Source organism: Bos indicus, chromosome 16 (genome assembly GCF_029378745.1).
Source record: "Bos indicus isolate NIAB-ARS_2022 breed Sahiwal x Tharparkar chromosome 16, NIAB-ARS_B.indTharparkar_mat_pri_1.0, whole genome shotgun sequence".
NCBI classification, from domain to species: Eukaryota; Metazoa; Chordata; class Mammalia; order Artiodactyla; family Bovidae; genus Bos; species Bos indicus.
In genome coordinates this window covers 6041350-6059436 of record NC_091775.1, presented here as the reverse complement: position 1 = coordinate 6059436, position 18087 = coordinate 6041350, and the positions used below count along the sequence as shown (strand labels likewise).

The following is an 18087-nucleotide window of genomic DNA, read 5'->3' as shown; positions in this document are numbered from 1 at the left end:
CATCTCCCAGAGTTTGCCCAGGTTCATGTCCATTGAAACGGTGATGTCACCCAACCATATCATCCTCTGTCACCCTCTTCTCCTTCCTGAGAAAAGGCAGTAGTTACCTACAAGGAGACCCTTACAAGTATCAACGTCTTCTGAAGAATATTTTTTAGGTCATAATGGACTGGCACAACATATAGAAAGTAATGAAAAAAACTTGCAGCCAAGACTACTGTATCCAGGAAAACCATATTGAAACCATACTGTGATGTCCCTTCACACATGTCATAATGGCTACCATGAAAAGGACAACATCAAGTGTTGTCAAAGATGTGGAGAAAAGGGAATCTTTGTGCACTGTTGGTGGGATTGTAAACTGGCAGAGTTGCTATGAAAAAGAATGTGGAATTTCCTTTAAATTTTAAAAGTAGAACTGCCATGTGATCCAGCTATTCCACTACTGGATATTTATTCATAGGAACTAAAAACACTAATCTAAAAAGATTATGCACTCCAATGTTCATTGCAGTATTACACACAATAACCAAGGTATGGAGGCCACCTAAAGAGTCCACTGATATATAAGTAGATAAAGAAGGTGTTTTATACATACACACAATATGAACTATGACTGAGCCATAAAATATGAAACATTTCCATTTGCAGCAACGTGGATGTGTCTAGGAAGTATTTATTCTAAGAGATGTAGGTGAGATAGAAAAGGACAAATGACACATGATTTCACTTATTTGTGAAGTCTAAAAACAAAAGGAAAACAGGCTCATACAGATACAGAAAATTAGTGAGTTGTTGCAAGAAAGGAGGAGGGGGTTGGCAAAGTAGGTACAGGGGATTTTGAAGTACAAACTCCAGTTATGCAATAACGAAGGCAGGGGGATGTAATATACAGCATACAAATATGGTCAATAATATTGTAATACATTTGTTAGGAACTATTGCTACTAGACATACTGGTAGTCATTTTATAATGCATGTAAAAGTAAAAGCATTTTGTAGCCCATTTGAAGCTAACATACTGTTATACATCCAACATTTCAATAAGACATTCATTTCAAAAAGGATGAAGGGGCACATGGAACAAGTGGTAGTAGCATAGTGTTTATGGAGACAAATAGCTTGCAAGTTTCAAATATCTGTCAGTTTTAGAATTCTGTAAATTGTTCTGAGTATTCTTTTCTTTTTATTCTTATTTTAAAATCCAAAGTAATATTTGATTGTATTAACATTTTTAATTTAAAGATTATATTTGTACTTTACTCTTTGACCTCTGTACTTCATACAGAAAAAATTGGATGTTCTCAACCACCTCAAATAGACCATGGAACCATTAGCTCATCTAGCTCTGCAGAAGAAAGGAGAGAAATACATGAACAAAAGCTGTATGCACATGGCACTAAGTTAAGTTATACATGTGAAGAAGGCTTCAAGATATCTGAAAATAATGTGATAATATGCCACATGGGAAAGTGGAGCTCTCTACCTCAGTGCGTAGGTGAGGACACTAGGCAAACCAAAATCTATTTTCAGTACCATTCATTAAAACTAATCAATTGTCATCAAAGTCATGAGACTTGATCCTTTAGTTTTCTAAATATATCAAGTAACATCTATTTATAGGTCATTTATATTAAAATAAAATGTATATATTTATACATTAAATCAAATTTGACATAAAATTAATCACTTTGTTATTAATAATTTTGTTAGTTCTATAGAGAATTGCTTTTCAACTTGGCAATTATTTTGTATTAACACTAGATATGCAATAAAATTAAACCTAACTATTATATTCATAAACCTGTTTATATTCCTATCTATCTAAGATTCAAAAAAGTGTCCTATGTCTTCCCTAAAATGTCCCTTTTAATGTCTTACAATATATAGTACTTTTCCTAAGTACTTTTCCTAAGTGTGGAGTCTCAATGTGTTTTTCTTTTATTACTCATGATTGGTTAGAGCAGCACTGATGATTTCTTTCATATATTGGTAATTTCAGTTTCAAGTTCTTGCTCAAGTGGACACACACCAGACTGGTAATTTTAAGAAAAATTTGTGCACTTTCCTCCCATGTCATGGAAGTTCCTGTATAATGATTTATTATTTTCAAGTAAAACTACCAAATATGTTGACCAGGACATCAAATTAAATTTCCAAGTTAGCAAAACATGAAATCATTCTTTCATTTCTTCCCAGGACTTCCTTGTGGACTTCCACCTTATATTCAGAATGGTGTTATATCTCACAAGAAAGACAGTTACCAATATGGAGAAGAAGTTACTTATGACTGTGATGAAGGGTTTGGAACTGATGGACCTGCATCTATAAGATGTTTAGGAGGGGAATGGTCTCGTCCGCAAGATTGCATAAGTATAGTATTTTTCCTTTTTTTCTAAAGCTGACAAATATCTTTTAATTCAAAGCATAAATGGCCCAAATATGAAATTGAGCAGTAATTCTAGAATTTAACAAGGTACCTATGAAAAGTTCTGAATTCTGGTAGAGGATTAATAACCCTAGAAATAATAAAAGTTTGATTTGTTGTTGTAGTTCAGTCATTCAGTTGTTTCTGACTCTTTGCAACCCTATGGACTGTAGCAAGCCAAGCATCCCTGTCCTTCACTGTCTCCTGGTGTTTGCTTAAACCAATGTCCATTGAATTGGTGATGCCATTCAACCATCTCATTGTTTGTTGTCCCCTTCTCTTCCTGCCCTCAATCTTTCCCAGCATCAGGGTCTTTTCCAATAAGTCGGCTCTTCGTATCAGGTGAACAAAGTATTGGAGCTTCAGCTTCAGCATCAGTCCTTTGAATGAATATTCAGGGTCGATTTCTTTTAGGATTGACTGTTTTGATCTTGCAGTCGAAGGTACTTTCAAGAGTCTTCTCCATTACCATAGTTCGAAGATATCAATTCTTTGGAACTCAGCCTGACTCTTCTTTACTATCCAACTCTCAAATCATACATGACTACTGGAAAAGTCATAGCTTTGGCTAGGTGGAGCTTTGTTGGCAAAGTGATGTCCCTGCTTTTTAATATGCTGTTGAGGTTTGTCATAGCTTTTCTTCTAAGGAGCAAGCATCTTTTAATTTCATGGCTTCAGTGACCATCCACAGTGATTTTAGAGCTCAAGAAAACGAAGTCTGTCACTGTTTCCAGTTTTTCCCCATTTATTTGCCGTGAAGTGATGGGACCAGATGCCATGATCTCCATTTTTTGAATGTTGAGTTTTAAGCGAGCTTTTTCAGTCTCTTCTTCCACCTTCACCAAGAGGCCCTTTAGTTCCTCTTTACTTTCTGCCATTAAGGTGGTGTCACCTGAGGCATAGCTGAGGTTATTGGTATTTCTCCTGGCAATCTGGATGCCAGCTTGAGCTTCATCCAGCCAGGCATTTTGCGTGATGTACTCTGCATTTAAGTTAAATAAGCGGGATGACAATATACACCCTTGAAGTACTCTTTTTCCAATTTTGAGCCAGTCAATTGTCTGTGTATGGATCTAACTCTTACCTCTTCACCTGCATAGTTTTCTCAGGAGGAAGGTAAGGTGGTCTGGTATTCCCATCTCTTCAAGAATTTTCCACAGTTTGTTGTGATCTACACAATCAAGTGCTTTAGTGTAGTCAATGAACAGAAGTAGATGTTTTTCTGGAATTCCCTTGCTTTTTCTGTGATCCAATGGACGTTGGCAATTTGATAACACTAAACTATCTCTTTCACATCATCTTGGGTTCAGTTTTAATATCCTCTGATATACATCTCAGATTTCTGGTCTCTGTTCCTGTACTATGGCTGAACTACTCAGTTGTTGTTAATTTGTCAATCATTTCTTTGTAATATGCAATTTTCTAAGACATTTAACATAACTCAAGGTAACATATTTTGATAAAAGCAAAAATAGAAACATTCATAATTTACGTGGGCTTTCATGCGAGAAGATACCTTAAATTTGAGAAGTATGCAGCTCTACCTCTTAGAATGTCACCATTCCCATGTTGTATTTTTGATAATATAGAGATGGTCAATGTGACATATCAAGATTTCTGACATTTGTCTCAAGGTATAAGAGAAATGCTGTAGAATATTCATTGGTTTGATATGTAACTATTTATTTTCTGGAATATAATCAGTGGTCACTATGAATCTTTAAAGATGTACTAAACAAATGCATATTCTTTTTTCTTTCAGGCACAAATTGTGTTAACTTGCCCACCTTTGAGGATGCTGTACTCACAGATCGGGAGAAGGATTTCTATAGGTCAGGAGAACAAGTGGCTTTTAAGTGTCTATCATATTATCAGTTGGATGGATCTAATACTATACAGTGTATTAAGAGCAAATGGATAGGAAGGCCAGCATGCAGAGGTACTTTGGTAAAATTTTTAAATTTATATAAGTATCTGAAATAATATAATGTAGAAAATTGCCTCCACTATCATTAAATGGACATAGATTACTTTTAGGCCAGGTCAAAACCAGTTTGTGCCTGAACATAAAAAGGGATAGACTTGTGTTCCCAGTGTTTGGTGTTGTAGCCCAATAGTTCTCAAAGCACAGTCCTGGAAGAGCATTCTCAGCACATTCTGTAAACTGTTATATGCAAGCAGATTCACAGGCTCACTCAGACTTGTTGAATCAAAACCTCTGGGGCTGCAACTCTGACAATGTCTTGATGATTGCCAAGGAATTCTGTGTGTATTTCAGTTTAGGACCCATGGATACAGCCTCTTGTAGTTACAGCCTCTTCATCCCCTGAATCACACTGAAAAATGCACATCATTGATGATGATGACCTTAGCATTTGCCCCAAAATATCATTAAAGTATAGTTTTGTAAATTTACACTTTATTTTTCTATTATTTTTCCAGATTTTTGTTCAAATCTTTAATTAATCATCTTCTCCTTGCAACTATAGTATTCTTCAAAGTGTTTAATTCTTGATCAATCTCTAAAGAAGAACCTATTGTGTTTATTTTCTGAAAGGCCCTAAAGTTATATCTCATAAACAGGATGAATGTAAACCAAATCTTGAAGTCAAATGATATTTTTATTATGTTTTGCTTATGATTTATAAATTCATTTTGAATTTATATAATTTATAATTTTTATTTTACTAACCTCAAAAAGAGATTTCCAGGAAAACTCTTTTTTTTCAGTGCCCTAAAAATTGTGTATCACTTTTGTAGTGAAGTATAAGGGAGAGAATTAAGGTACAGAAGTTTAATTCCTGCTGAAAAATATTGCTTTATTTCCTTTCCCTTAACCTTACATATAAACTGATGACAATTAGCAGTCTTTCATGACAGATTAACTGTTGAATTGAAACAACCATGGAATATATTTGACATTCTATTTCCCCCTTGCTGTTCATGATAATCATTATATTAGAGATACTTTTTTACCTTTCTATTCAGATGTTTCCTGTGGGAATCCACCTCAAGTGGAAAATGCTATTATACACAATCAGAAGTCTAGATATCAAAGTGATGAGAGAGCACGTTAAGAATGCATTGGGAATTATGACCTTTTGGGGGAGATGGAAGTCGTATGTTTAAATGGAACTTGGACAGAACCACCTCAGTGTAAAGGTAGTATCTTACTCACCCTGTCCACCCAATTTAGAGAATACAATAACAAGATATATTGAATCAAAATTAGGATGAAGTAGCCTTTCTGGAATAATTTTTGGTTGCAAAAAAAAAAAAAAAATGATGCTAAAAATCCAGTTCTTTTGTGGTCTGAATATGTAATCTAACATGTTTATTTTATGACAGTGTTGACCAGATTTGAGAAGTTGGAATCATGGGACATTTCCTGTCTTAAAACATTAAGATAGTCAGTTGTTTTCTGAAGATAAGTGTGTAAAAGATTCCATAGTTACATTTAACAGCCCAAGAAATTCCACTTTGAGACATGGAATAAGCAGCTGGGGCCTGATCACAAAATCTGACATAGATGTGGGCAGCTGTACCTATGGATGATATTTAAAGGTAGGTTACTAGCTGAGTTCCAGCAGAGCTATTTAAAATCCTACAGGATGATGCTACAAAAGTGCTACACTCATTAGGTCAGCAATTTGGGAAACCCAGCAGTAGTCATAGGAGTGGAAAAGGTCAATCCTCACCAATTCCCAAGAAGGACAGTACTAAAAAATGTTCAGATCACCAGACAGTAGCAGTCATCTCCCATGCTAGTAAGGTTACGTTCAAAATCCTCAAGCTAAGCTTGATGTGAATAGCTGATTCATTGGAAGGTTGAAGGAAGACAGAGAAGAGGGTGACAGAAGATGAGATGTTTGGGTGACATCACTGATTCAGTGGACATGAACTTACGCAACTCTGGGAGAGCTCAGGGACCTGGAAACCTGGCATGAGCAGTCCGTGGGGTCACAAAGTATTAGACATGACTTGGTGACTGAACAATAACTAGCTGAACTCATGCAGGAAATGAGTGTACACATAAAAATAAAAAGGCTGAACTTGGTACTGGGATACTTCAGTGTTTAGAGATAAGACAGGATGGGAATCCAAACCAAGAAGTACATTCAGTTCAGTTCAGTTCAGTTCAGTTCAGTCGCTCAGTCATGCCTGACTCTTTGCGACCCCATGAATCGCAGCACGCCAGGTCTCCCTGTCCATCACCAACTCCCGGAGTTCACTCAAACTCATGTCCATCAAGTCAGTGATGCCATCCAGCCATCTCATCCTCTGTCTTCCCCTTCTCCTCCTGCACCCAATCCCTCCCAGCATCAGAGTCTTTTCCAATGAGTCAACTCTTCGCATGAGGTGGCCAAATTACTGGAGTTTCAGCTTTAGCATCATTATGTCCAAAGAAATCCCAGGGCTGATCTCCTTCAGAATGGACTGGTTGGATCTCTTTGCAGTCCAAGGGACTCTCAAGAGTCTTCTCCAACACGACAGTTCAAAAGCATCAGTTCTTCAGCACTCAGCCTTCTTCACAGTCCAACTCTCACATCCATACATGACCACAGGAAAAACCATAGCCCTGACTAGATGGACCTTTGTAGGCAAAGTAATGTCTCTGCTTTTGAATATGCTATCTAGGTTGGTCATAACTTTCCTTCCAAGGAGTAAGCGTCTTTTAATTTCATGGCTGCAGTCACCATCTGCAGTGATTTTGGAGCCCCAAAAAATAAAGTCTGACACTTGTTCCCACTGTTTCCCGACCTATTTCCCATGAAATGATGGGACCGGATGGCATGATCTTCGTTTTCTGAATGTTGAGCTTTAAGCCAACTTTTTCACTCTCCACTTTCACTTTCATCAAGAGGCTTTTTAGTTCTTCTTCACTCTCTGCCATAAGGGTGGGGTCATCTGCATATCTGAGGTTATTTATATTTTTCCCGGCAATCTTGATTCCAGCTTGTGTTTCTTCCAGCCCAGCGTTTCTCATGATGTACTCTGTATATAAGTAAATAAGTTAAATATACAGCCTTGACGTACTCCTTTTCCTATTTGGAACCAGTCTGTTGTTCCACGTCCAGTTCTAACTGTTGCTTCCTGACCTGCATACAGATTTCTCAAGAGGCAGATCAGGTGTTCTGGTATTCCCATCTCTTTCAGAATTTTCCACAGTTTACTGTGATCACACAGTCAAAGGTTTGGCATAGTCAATAAAGCAGAAATAGATGTTTTTCTGGAACTCTCTTGCTGTTTCCATGATCCAGCAGATGCTGGCAATTTGATCTCTGGTTCCTCTGCCTTTTCTAAAACCAGATCGAACATCAGGAGGTTCATGGTTCATGTATTCCTGAAGCTTGGCTTGGAGAATTTTGAGCATTACTTTGCTAGCATGTGAGATGAGTGTAATTGTGAGCATTCTTTGGCATTGCCTTTCTTTGGGATTGGAATGAAAACTGACCTTTCCAGTCCTGTGGCCACTGCTGAGTTTTCCAAATTTGCTGGCATATTGAGTGCAGCACTTTCACAGCATCATCTTTCAGGATTTGGAATAGCTCAACTGGAATTCCTTCACCTCCACTAGCTTTGTTTGTAGTGATGCTTTTTAAGGCCCACTTGACCTCACATTCCAGGATGTCTGGCTCTAGGTCAGTGATTACACCATCGTGATTATCTGGATCGTGAAGATCTTTTTTGTACAGTTCTTCTGTGTATTCTTTCCATCTCTTCTTAATATCTTCTGCTTCTGTTAGGTCCATACCATTTCTGTCCTTTATCGAGCCCATCTTTGCATGAAATGTTCCCTTAGTATCTCTAATTTTCTTGAAGAGATCTCTAGTCTTTTCCATTCTTTTGTTTTCCTCTATTTCTTTGCATTGATCGCTGAGAAAGGCTTTCTTATCTCTTGCTATTCTTTGGAAGTCTGCATTCAGATGCTTATATCTTTCCTTTTCTCCTTTGCTTTTTGCTTCTCTTCTTTTCACAGCTATTTGTAAGGCCTCCCCAGACAGCCATTTTGCATTGATATATTTAGGACCATTTATATTTAGAGTGACTTATTAACTATTAAGGACAGTCTGCCATTTTCTTATTTGTTTTGTGTGTGTTTCCTTCAATTCTCAACGATTTTCTTTTCTTGACTTCCTTGTGGATTTTTGAACATTATAAAATAGTTTGAAATGGATCTGCATTGTTTTTGAGTATATGTCTTTGCATGGTCTTTTTAGTCTCTCTAGGTATTTAGATGCACGTAGGTAGTTTATCCGGAGAAACCAAAAAAAAAATCTGCTTTTCATACAGGGAACTGGTATGTAAGGTAGGAATAAAAAGATACCTGGAGTAGCAGGCAAGTTTGGCCTTGGAGTACAAAATGAAGCAGGGGAAAGGCTAAAAGAGTTTTGACAAGAGAAGACAAGGGTCATAGCAAACATCTTTTTCAAAAACACAAGAGACAATTCTATGCATGGACATCACGACATGGTCAGTACCGAAATCAGAATGATTATATTCTTTGCAGTCAAAGATAGAGAAGCTCTACACAGTTAGCAAAACCAAGATTGGAAGCTAACTGTGGCTCAGATCATGAGTTCCTTATTGTGAAATTCAGACTTGAAGAAAGCAGGGAAAACCACTAGGCCATTACGGCTTTTATGATTATATAGCAGAAAGGATAAAAATATTCAAGGGGCTAGATCTGAGAGAGTGCCTGAAGAACTATGGATGGAGGTTTGTATAGGAGGCAGTGAGAAAAACCATCCCCAAGAAGCAGAAATGCAACAATGAAAAATGGCTTTCTGAGAAGGCCTTACAAAGAGATGAAAGAAAAGAAGCAAAGTGCAAAGGACAAAAGGGAAATTATACGCATCTGAATGCAGAATCCAAAGGATAGCAAGGAGAGATATGAAAGCCTTGTTAAGTGAGCAATGCAAAAAAAAAAAAAAAGAGGAAAGCAATACAATGGAGAAGACTAGAGACGTCTTCAAGAAAATTAGAGAGAGCAAGGGAACATTTCATGTAATGATGGGCACATAAAGGGCAGAAACAGTATGCCCCTAAGAGAAGCAGAAGGTATTAAGAAGAGGTGGCAAGAATATACAAAAGAACTGTACAGAAAAGGACTTAATGACCCAGATAACCACAAGTCACCTGGAGCCAGAAATCCTGGAGTGTGAAGTCAAGTGGGCATCACTACAAACAAAGCTAGTGGAGGTGATGGGATTCCAGCTGAGCTAGTTCAAATGCTAAAAGATGATGCTGTGAAAGTACTATACATAATATGCCAGCAAATTTGGAAAGGTCAGCATTGGCTATAGGACTGGAAAACGTCAGTTGAAGGGCAATGCCAAAGAATATTCATACTACCACAACACAACTGGGCTCATTTCACATGCTAGCAAGGTAATACTCAAAACCCTTCAAGCTAAATTTCAACATGTGTACTGAGAACTTCGAGATGTACAAGCTAAATTTAGAAAGACGGTGAAACTAGAAATTAAATTGACAACATCTGTTGGATCATAGAAAAAGCAAAGGAATTGAAGAAACACTCTGCTTCATTGACTACACTAAAGTCTTTGACTGTGTGGATCACAACAAATTGTGGAAAATTCTTACAGAGATGGGAATACTTGGCCACCTTACCGGCCTCCTGAGAAACCTGTATGCAGGTCAAGAAGCAACAGTCAGAACCAGAATGGAACAACAAACTGATTCAAAATTGGGAAAGGAGTGTGTCAAGGCTATATTGTCACCCTGCTACTTTAACATCGCACAAAATACCAGGCTGGAAGAAGCACAGGGTGGAATCAAGATTGCCAGGAAAAATACCAATAACCTCAGATACACAGATGACATCACACTAATGGCAGAAAGCAAAGAGGAACTAAAGAGCCTCTTGATAATGGTGAAAGAGGAGATTGAAAAAGCTAGCTGAAAACCACATTCAAAAAACGAAGATCATTGTATCGGATTCCATCACTGTACGTCAAAAATGGGGGAAAATGGAAACAGTGACAGACTTCATTCTTTTTAGCTTCACAATCACTGTGGGTGCTGACTGCAGCCATGAAATTAAAAGACTCCTTGGAAGAAAAGCCATAAAAACCTCGACAACATGGTAAGAAGCAGAGACATCACTTTACCAACAAAGGTTCATATTGTCAAAGTTATGGTTTTTCAAGCAGTAATGTATGGATGTGAATGTTTGACCACAAAGAAGGCTGACTACCAAAGAATTGAGTTTTTGAACTGTGGTGCTGAAAAAGACTCTGGAGAGTCCCTGAGACTGCACGGAGATCAAGCCAGTCATTCCTAAACGAAATCAGTTCTGAATATTCATTGGAAGGACTGATGCTGAAGCTGAAGCTCCAGTATTTTGGCCACCTGATGAGAAGAACTGACTCCTTGGAAAAGAACCTGATACTGGAAAAGATTAAGCGCAGGAGGAGAAGGGACATCAGGAAATGAGATGGTTGGATGGCATGATCGACAGAATGGCCATGACTTTGAGCAAACTCTGGGAGTCAATGAAGGACCGGGAACCTGGGCTTTCTACAATCCATGGGGTTGCAAAGAGTCAGAAACAATTGAGCAACTGAACAACACAACAGGAACTGATTATGATGTATCTTGACATTAAGTTATTTGGCTCCATCCCATTTGGAATTCACTGAGCAGTTTTAGCATGTAGTTGTTTTTGGTTAGTTGCTAAGTCATATGCCCTATTTGAGAAATTATCAGCCATTATTCAAAAAAAATTTTTTTGGAGTGTATTTCCTATACAATATAGTGTTAGCTTCACTGTACATCAAAGTGAATCAGCTACACATATACACATATCCCCATTCTTTTGGATTTCCTTTCCATTTAGACCATCAGAAAATGATGGCACAGGGAACTCAGCCATTATTTTTTATCTCTTATTCTTTATTTTCAACTTCATGTTCAACCTTCTTTGCTATCTTCCCACAGATACTTGAAGCTATGTCCATTTTCTTCTCAGTCTATTTTCAAGGTTAGTTAATATTCAAACTTATTGATCATTCTGCCATCTGCGATATATTGTCAATCCATGTGGTTTTCTAATAATCTATTTTCTAGTTCTACCAATTAGACTAGATTTTTAAAAACCATCATCCAATGATTTCAATATCTGTGTCATCTCAGTGTTGTCTTCTGTTGATTGCTTTTTCTCTTTTGAGGTTTACCTGGTCTTTGGTCTGATAAAGGATTTTCAACTGTATTCAGACACTTGAGCTTTTTTATCTTGAGACTAAGGATGTTATTGGACTCCTTCATTAATCAGCCATGTAGGGTGATAAATTACTGCCATGTAGGGTGCTAGGCCAAGGTTCCCACCTGACCTCCTCTGACACCAGGAGAAAGGGCAGAGGTTTCTTGTTTCCTCATTCAGTTCAGTTCAGTTCAGTTTAGTCGCTCAGTCATGTCCGACTCTTTGCAACCCCATGAATCACAGCATGCCAGGCCTCCCTGTCCATCACCAATTCGGTGAGTTCACTGAAACTCATGTCCATCGAGTTGGTGATGCAATCCAGCCATCTCATTCTCTGTCGTCCCTTTCTCCTCCTGCCCCTAGTCCCTCCCAGCTTCAGGGTCTTTTCCAATGAGTCAGCTCTTTGCATGAGGTGGCCAAAGTATTGGAGTTTCAGCTTCAACATCATTCCTTCCAGTGAACACCTAGAACTGATCTCCTTTAGGATGGACTGGTTGGACCTCCTTGCAGTCCAAGGGACTCTCTCAAGAGTTCGCTCATTATGTGGGTGGAAATATGAGCTGCTTACTTGGACTCTGTAGATCAAGGCATGAAAAGGATTGGTCTGAGGTTTCTGCCATCGTGTGTTTCTAGACTAAATCAGTCCAATTCAGTTGCTTAGTCATGTCTGACTCTTTGCAACTCGATGGACTGAAGCACACCAGGATTTCCCATCCATCACCAACTCCCAAAGCTTAACTAACCTCATGTCCATCAAGTCAGTGATGCCCTCCTACCATCTCATCCTCTGTTATACTCTTATCCTTCTGCCTTCAGTCTTTCCCAGCATCAGGATTTTCTCCAAATAGTCAGTTCTTTTCATCTGCTGGCCAACGTATTGGAGCTTCAGCTTCATTATCAGTCCTTCCAATAAATATTCAGGACTGATTTCCTTTAGGATTGACTGGTTTGATCTCCTTGCATTCCAAGGGACTCTCAAGAGTCTTCTCCAACACCACAGTTCAAAAGCATCAATTTTTCGGTGCTCAGCTTTCTTTATAGTCCAACTCTCACATCCATACATGACAACTGAAAAAATCATAGCTTTCACTAGGTGGAATTTTGTTGGCAAAATAATGTCTCTGCTTTTTGATATGCTATCTAAGTAGGTCATAACTTTTTTCTAAGGAGCAAGTGTGTTTTAATCTCATGGCTACACTCACCATCTGCAGTGATTTTGGAGCCCCCAAAATAAAGTCTCTCACAGTTTCCATTGTTTCACCATCTGTTTGCTATGAAGTGATGGGACTGGATGCCATTACGTTAGTTCTCTGAATGTTGATTTTTAAGCTAACTTTTCCACTCTCCTCTTTCACTTTCATTAGGAGACTCTTTAGTTCTTCACTTTCTGCCATAAGGATGGTGCCATCTGCATATTTGACGTTGTTGATATTTCTCCTGACAATATTGATTCCAGCTTCTGCTTCATCTGGCTTGGAATTTTGCGTGATGTACTCTGCATAGAAGTTAAGTAAGCAGGTGACAGTATACAGACTTGATGTGCTCCTTTCCTGATTTGGAACCAGTTTTTCTTCCATGTCTGATTCTAACTGGGGCTTCTTGACCTGCATACAGATTTCTCAAGAGGCAGGTCAGTTGTTACCATCTGTTTAATTTCCACAGTTTGTTGTGATCCACACAGTCAAAGGTTTTGGTGTAGTCAATAAAACAGAAGTGGATTTTTTTGTGGAACTCTCTTGTTTTTTTGATGATCCAATGGATGTTGGCAATTTGATCTCTAGTTTCTCTGCCTTTTCTGTATCCAGTTTGAGCATCAGGAATTTCATGGGTCATGTGCTGTTGAAGCCTAGCGTGGAGAACTTGGGCATTACTTTACTAGCGTGTAAGATGAATGCTATTGTACTGTAGTTGGAACATTCTTTGGGATTGCCTTTCTTTGGGATTGGAATGAAAATTGACATTTTGCAGACCTTTGTTCACTGCTGAATTTGCTGGCATACTGAGGGCAGCACTTAAAGAGCATCATCTTTAGGATTTGAAATAACTCAACTGGAATACCATCACCTCCACTAGCTTTGTTTGCAGTGATGCTTCCTGAGGCATACTTGACTTTGTATTTTAGGATGTCTGGCTCTAGGTGAGTGATCACACCTTTGTGGTTATCTGGGTCATGAAGATCTTTTTTGTATAGTTCTTCTATATATTCTTGCCTTCTCTTCTTAATATCTTCTACTTCTGTTAGGTCTATACCATTTTTGTCCTTTATAGTGCCCATCAGTGCATGAAATGTCCTTGGTATCTCTAGTTTTCTTGAAGAGATCTAAAGTCTTTCCCATTCTATTGTTTTCCTCTTTTTCTTTGCTCTGATCACTGAGGAAGGCTTTCTTTTTTCTCCTTGGATTCTTTGGAACACTGCATTCAAATCGTTTTATCTTTCCTTTTCTCCTTTGCCTTTAGTATCTCTTCTTTTCTCAGCTATTTGTAAGGCCTCTTGAGGCAACCATTTTGCTGTTTTTATTTCTTTTTATTGGGAATGATTTTGATCCCTTCATCCATACAAAGTCAGGAACCACTCTCCATAGTTGTTCAGGCATTCTGTCTTATCAAATCCCATGAATCTATTTGTTTCTTCCACTATAATTGTAAGGGATTTGATGTAGGTCATGCCTGAATGTCTAGTGGTTTTCACATCTTTCTTCAATTTAAGTATGGATTTGGCAACAAGATGTTCATGTTCTGAGCCACAGTCAGCTCCCAGTCTTGTTTTTGCTGACTGTATAGAGCTTCTCCATCTTTGGCTGCAAAGAATATAATCAATCTGATTTTGGTATTGTCCATGTGTAGAGTTTTCCATGGACATTTGGTGATGTCCATGTGTAGAGATTTCACTTGTGTTATTGGAAGAGGATGTTTGCTATGACCAGTGTGTTCTCTTGGTAAAACTCTGTTACCCTTTTCCCTGCTTCATTTTGTACTCTTAACGCCAAACTTGCCTGTTAGTCCAGTATAATGCCATTATAATGCCTTCCAGTCCAGTATAATGAAAAGGACATCTTTTTGCTTTTTAGTTCTAGAAGTCCTTGTACATCTTCAGAAAACCATTCCACTTCAGCTTCTTCAGCATTGATGTTCAGAGCATAGACCTGGATTACTGTGCTTGTCAATGGTTTGGGCTTGGAAATGAACAGCAATTGTTCTGTCATTTTTGAGATTGCATGCAAGCACTGCATTTCAGACTGTTTTGTTGACTATGATGGCTATTCCAATTCTCAGGGATTCTTGCTCAAAGTAGCAGATATACTGGTCACCTGAATCAGATTCACCCATTCAAGTCCATTTCACTTTGCTGATTTTTAAAATGCCGATGTTCACTCTTGTCATCTCCTGTTTGACCACTTCCAATTTGCCTTGATTCATGGACCTAATATTCCAGGTCCCTATGCAATAGTGCTCTTTACAGCATCAGACTTTACTTCGATCACCAGTCACATCCACAGTTGGATGTTATTTTTGCTTTTTCTTCATCTCTTCTTTCTTTCCGCAATTATTTCTCTGCTGATCTGCATACTGGGCACCTCCCCACCTGAGGAGTTCATCTTTCAGTGTCATATCTTTTTGCCTTTTCATACTGTTCATGGGGTGCCCAAGGCAAGAATACTGAAGTGGTTTGGCATTCCCTTCTCTAGTGGCCCACATTTTGTCAGAATCCTCTGCCATGACCCATCCAATTTGAAGGCCTTATAAAGCATGGCTCAGAGTTTCATGGAGTTCTACAAGGCTGTTGTCCATGTGATCAGATTGGTTAGTTTTCTGTGACTGTGGTTTTCATTCTGTCTGCCCTTTGATGGTTGAGGATAACAGGCTTATGGAAGCTTCCTGATGAGAGAGACTGACTCAGGGTAAAACTGGGTCTTGGTCTGATGGAAGGGGTCATGCTCAGTAAATCTTTAGTTCAATTTTCTCTTGATGGGTGGAGTCATGTTCTCTCCCTGTCTTTTGACCTGTGGCCAAACAGTAGTGGAGATAAGGAAGATACTGGTGACCTTCAACAGGTCTTATGCATGCACTGCTGCACTCAATGCCCCCAAACCTGCAGCAGGCCACCGCTAACCCATGCCTCTGCTGAGGACTCCTGGACACTGATGAGCAAGTCTGGGTCAGTCTCTTGTGGGGTCACTGCTTCTTTCTCCTGGGTTCATTTGTGCACAAGGCTTTGTTTGTGCCCTCTAAGAAACTGTTTCTGCAGTCCTGTGTGGGTTCTGGCGGCTCTGTTGTGGGGTTAATTGCAGCCTCCTCCAAGAGGGCTTATGCAATACCCAGGTCTACTGCACCCAGAGCCCCTGCCCCTGTAGCAGTGCACTGCTCACCCATACTTCTGCAGGAGACACTCAGACACAATTCTGGCTTAGTCTCTGTGGGGTCTCTGGGTCCTGGTGCACACAAGAACTTAGTGTACACACTTAGTGTAGTATTTCTAGACTAATTAAGTATTGTGAAAACTGTATCTTGCTAGGCTACTCTTTTCCGGGCCTTTTCTTAAAGAGATCAACTGCTTCATGAGACTTTTTTTTCTTTCTGAACTTGTATTATTTCTGGGTTGCTGTCTCTGTGGCCCACTCAGGGTACATAGAAGGCAAAATGAAAACCCCAAAGACTCTCTTCAGTGTAACTCTTTGAATCCCAAGGTCCCTAAGCAGATTGACTTACTACTTTTTTCACAGTCTCCTGTGTTGGTTTTTATAATATGCTCAGGTCCTTTATTTGGCAGAAGGAATACCTAGCAGATGCTATAAGCACAAATATTTTTACCTCATCTTGTCCAGAAATGGAAGCCAAAGTTTCCTTTCACAGACATTACAACATGTTGTATAAAAAGGTAATTTTTTTTTTTTTTATCTTAGCTATCCATCTTTCCTGCATATACTCTGAAAGAAAACATGTTTGAACATCAGGACACTGCAAAAGCAGACATATTTGTTAAAGTACTATATGTGCTTCCATGGTGGTAAAATAGGTCTTAAAATGTGTATTTCTGATTAAGTGATTAAAATTCCTTCAATAAATCATTTCTGTCATCAGAAATCTTAAGTTTTGGTATGACATATTTGGCTGCATTTTTATTTTATTTGTTTAAAACTGTAGGAGTTGTCTTTGAATAAAGCAAACACCATTATTTTTAGACTCTCAAGGAAAATGTGGGCCTCCTCCACCAATAGACAACGGATACATTACCTCACTCCTGCAATCAGTATATCCTACAGGGTCGATTGTTGAGTACCGGTGTCAGGCCTACTATGAACTTCGGGGAAACAGAAACGTAGTATGTCGGAATGGAGAGTGGTCACAACTACCAAAATGCTTAGGTAAATGCTTTAAACTTCTCTTGGATCCTGGGATAATCCTTGTACACAGCATAATGTTTAACTGTTTATAATAGAGTTTTTATGGATTAAATAACAACCAGTTAATGCTTGCACACCAAGGATTAATCTCTGTATATAGAAATAAAGTTAGAAAATTTCATGTTCAAGCAACAAATGGCTCCTTTATGAAAGCTCTTCATATGATAACTGACATTATGACTCTTATAACATTTAATGATTACACTAAACAAAGTATCTCATTCTTATAACATTAATTTTTTAAATACGATGAAACCTACATCATACATTTTCAGTGTATTGGTTTAGAAAAGGTTTGAGGAAGAATTTTTGGACCAAAGTTCTTGAAACCCTGAAATTCTGTTGAAAGTATTTGCATATTACTCAAAGGTTCATGTTTATTTTCTTTAATTTTAGAGGCATGTGTAATTTCAGAAGAAACAATAAGAAAACATCACATACAGTTAAGATGGAAACACGATAAAAAAATTTACTCTAAAACAGAGGATACTATTGAATTTATGTGTCGATATGGTTATCGTGAACCGACACCAAAACATACATTTCGAGCAACTTGTCGGGAAGGAAAGGTGGTGTATCCTCGATGTGGATAAAACATTGACTAAATGCAGTTGTAAAACTGAAATATGTACATGTATTCAGCTTTTTCCTTATTAATTCAATTCTGTTTATTTTCTCAAGTATTTTTTAACTCATCTTGAATCATAAATCAGATTTGTATTAAATATTATGGGGACAATGTAATTGAGAGATGGGTCCAATGAATCACTTCTTAAAAGTACCTCATTAAACTTGGCAAATCAAAATGTTATGTGTCCTGTTCATGAAACATTTACAGCAAGAAATTAGAGTCAATCAATTTCATGCCTCCTTCCACCCATCAGTTTCCTAAACTTCTTAAAGCTTTCTCCATTGCTTCTGAGGGTTTCTGAAACTCTGTTTTAGAAAACATGGGGAAAAAGTGTGGAAAGAAATGGAAAACTGTCAAAATATTGATAATATAACTTATTAAACATATAAAAGCAAACTAT

General features: G+C 38.2%; 1 protein-coding gene across 1 annotated transcript in view; it reads left to right on the top strand.

The window, feature by feature from the left end:
* Nucleotides 1–17862, top strand: part of LOC109570108 (complement factor H-like) — a 377373-nt gene extending 359511 nt beyond the window's left edge. The window contains 6 exon segments of the mRNA XM_070768847.1: nt 1289–1498; nt 2200–2373; nt 4191–4367; nt 5417–5590; nt 16835–17017; nt 17453–17862. Coding sequence (XP_070624948.1) covers nt 1289–1498; nt 2200–2373; nt 4191–4367; nt 5417–5590; nt 16835–17017; nt 17453–17649 — 1115 coding nt within the window. The 3' untranslated portion in view covers nt 17650–17862.
* The last annotated feature ends 225 nt before the right edge of the window (nt 17863–18087 follow it).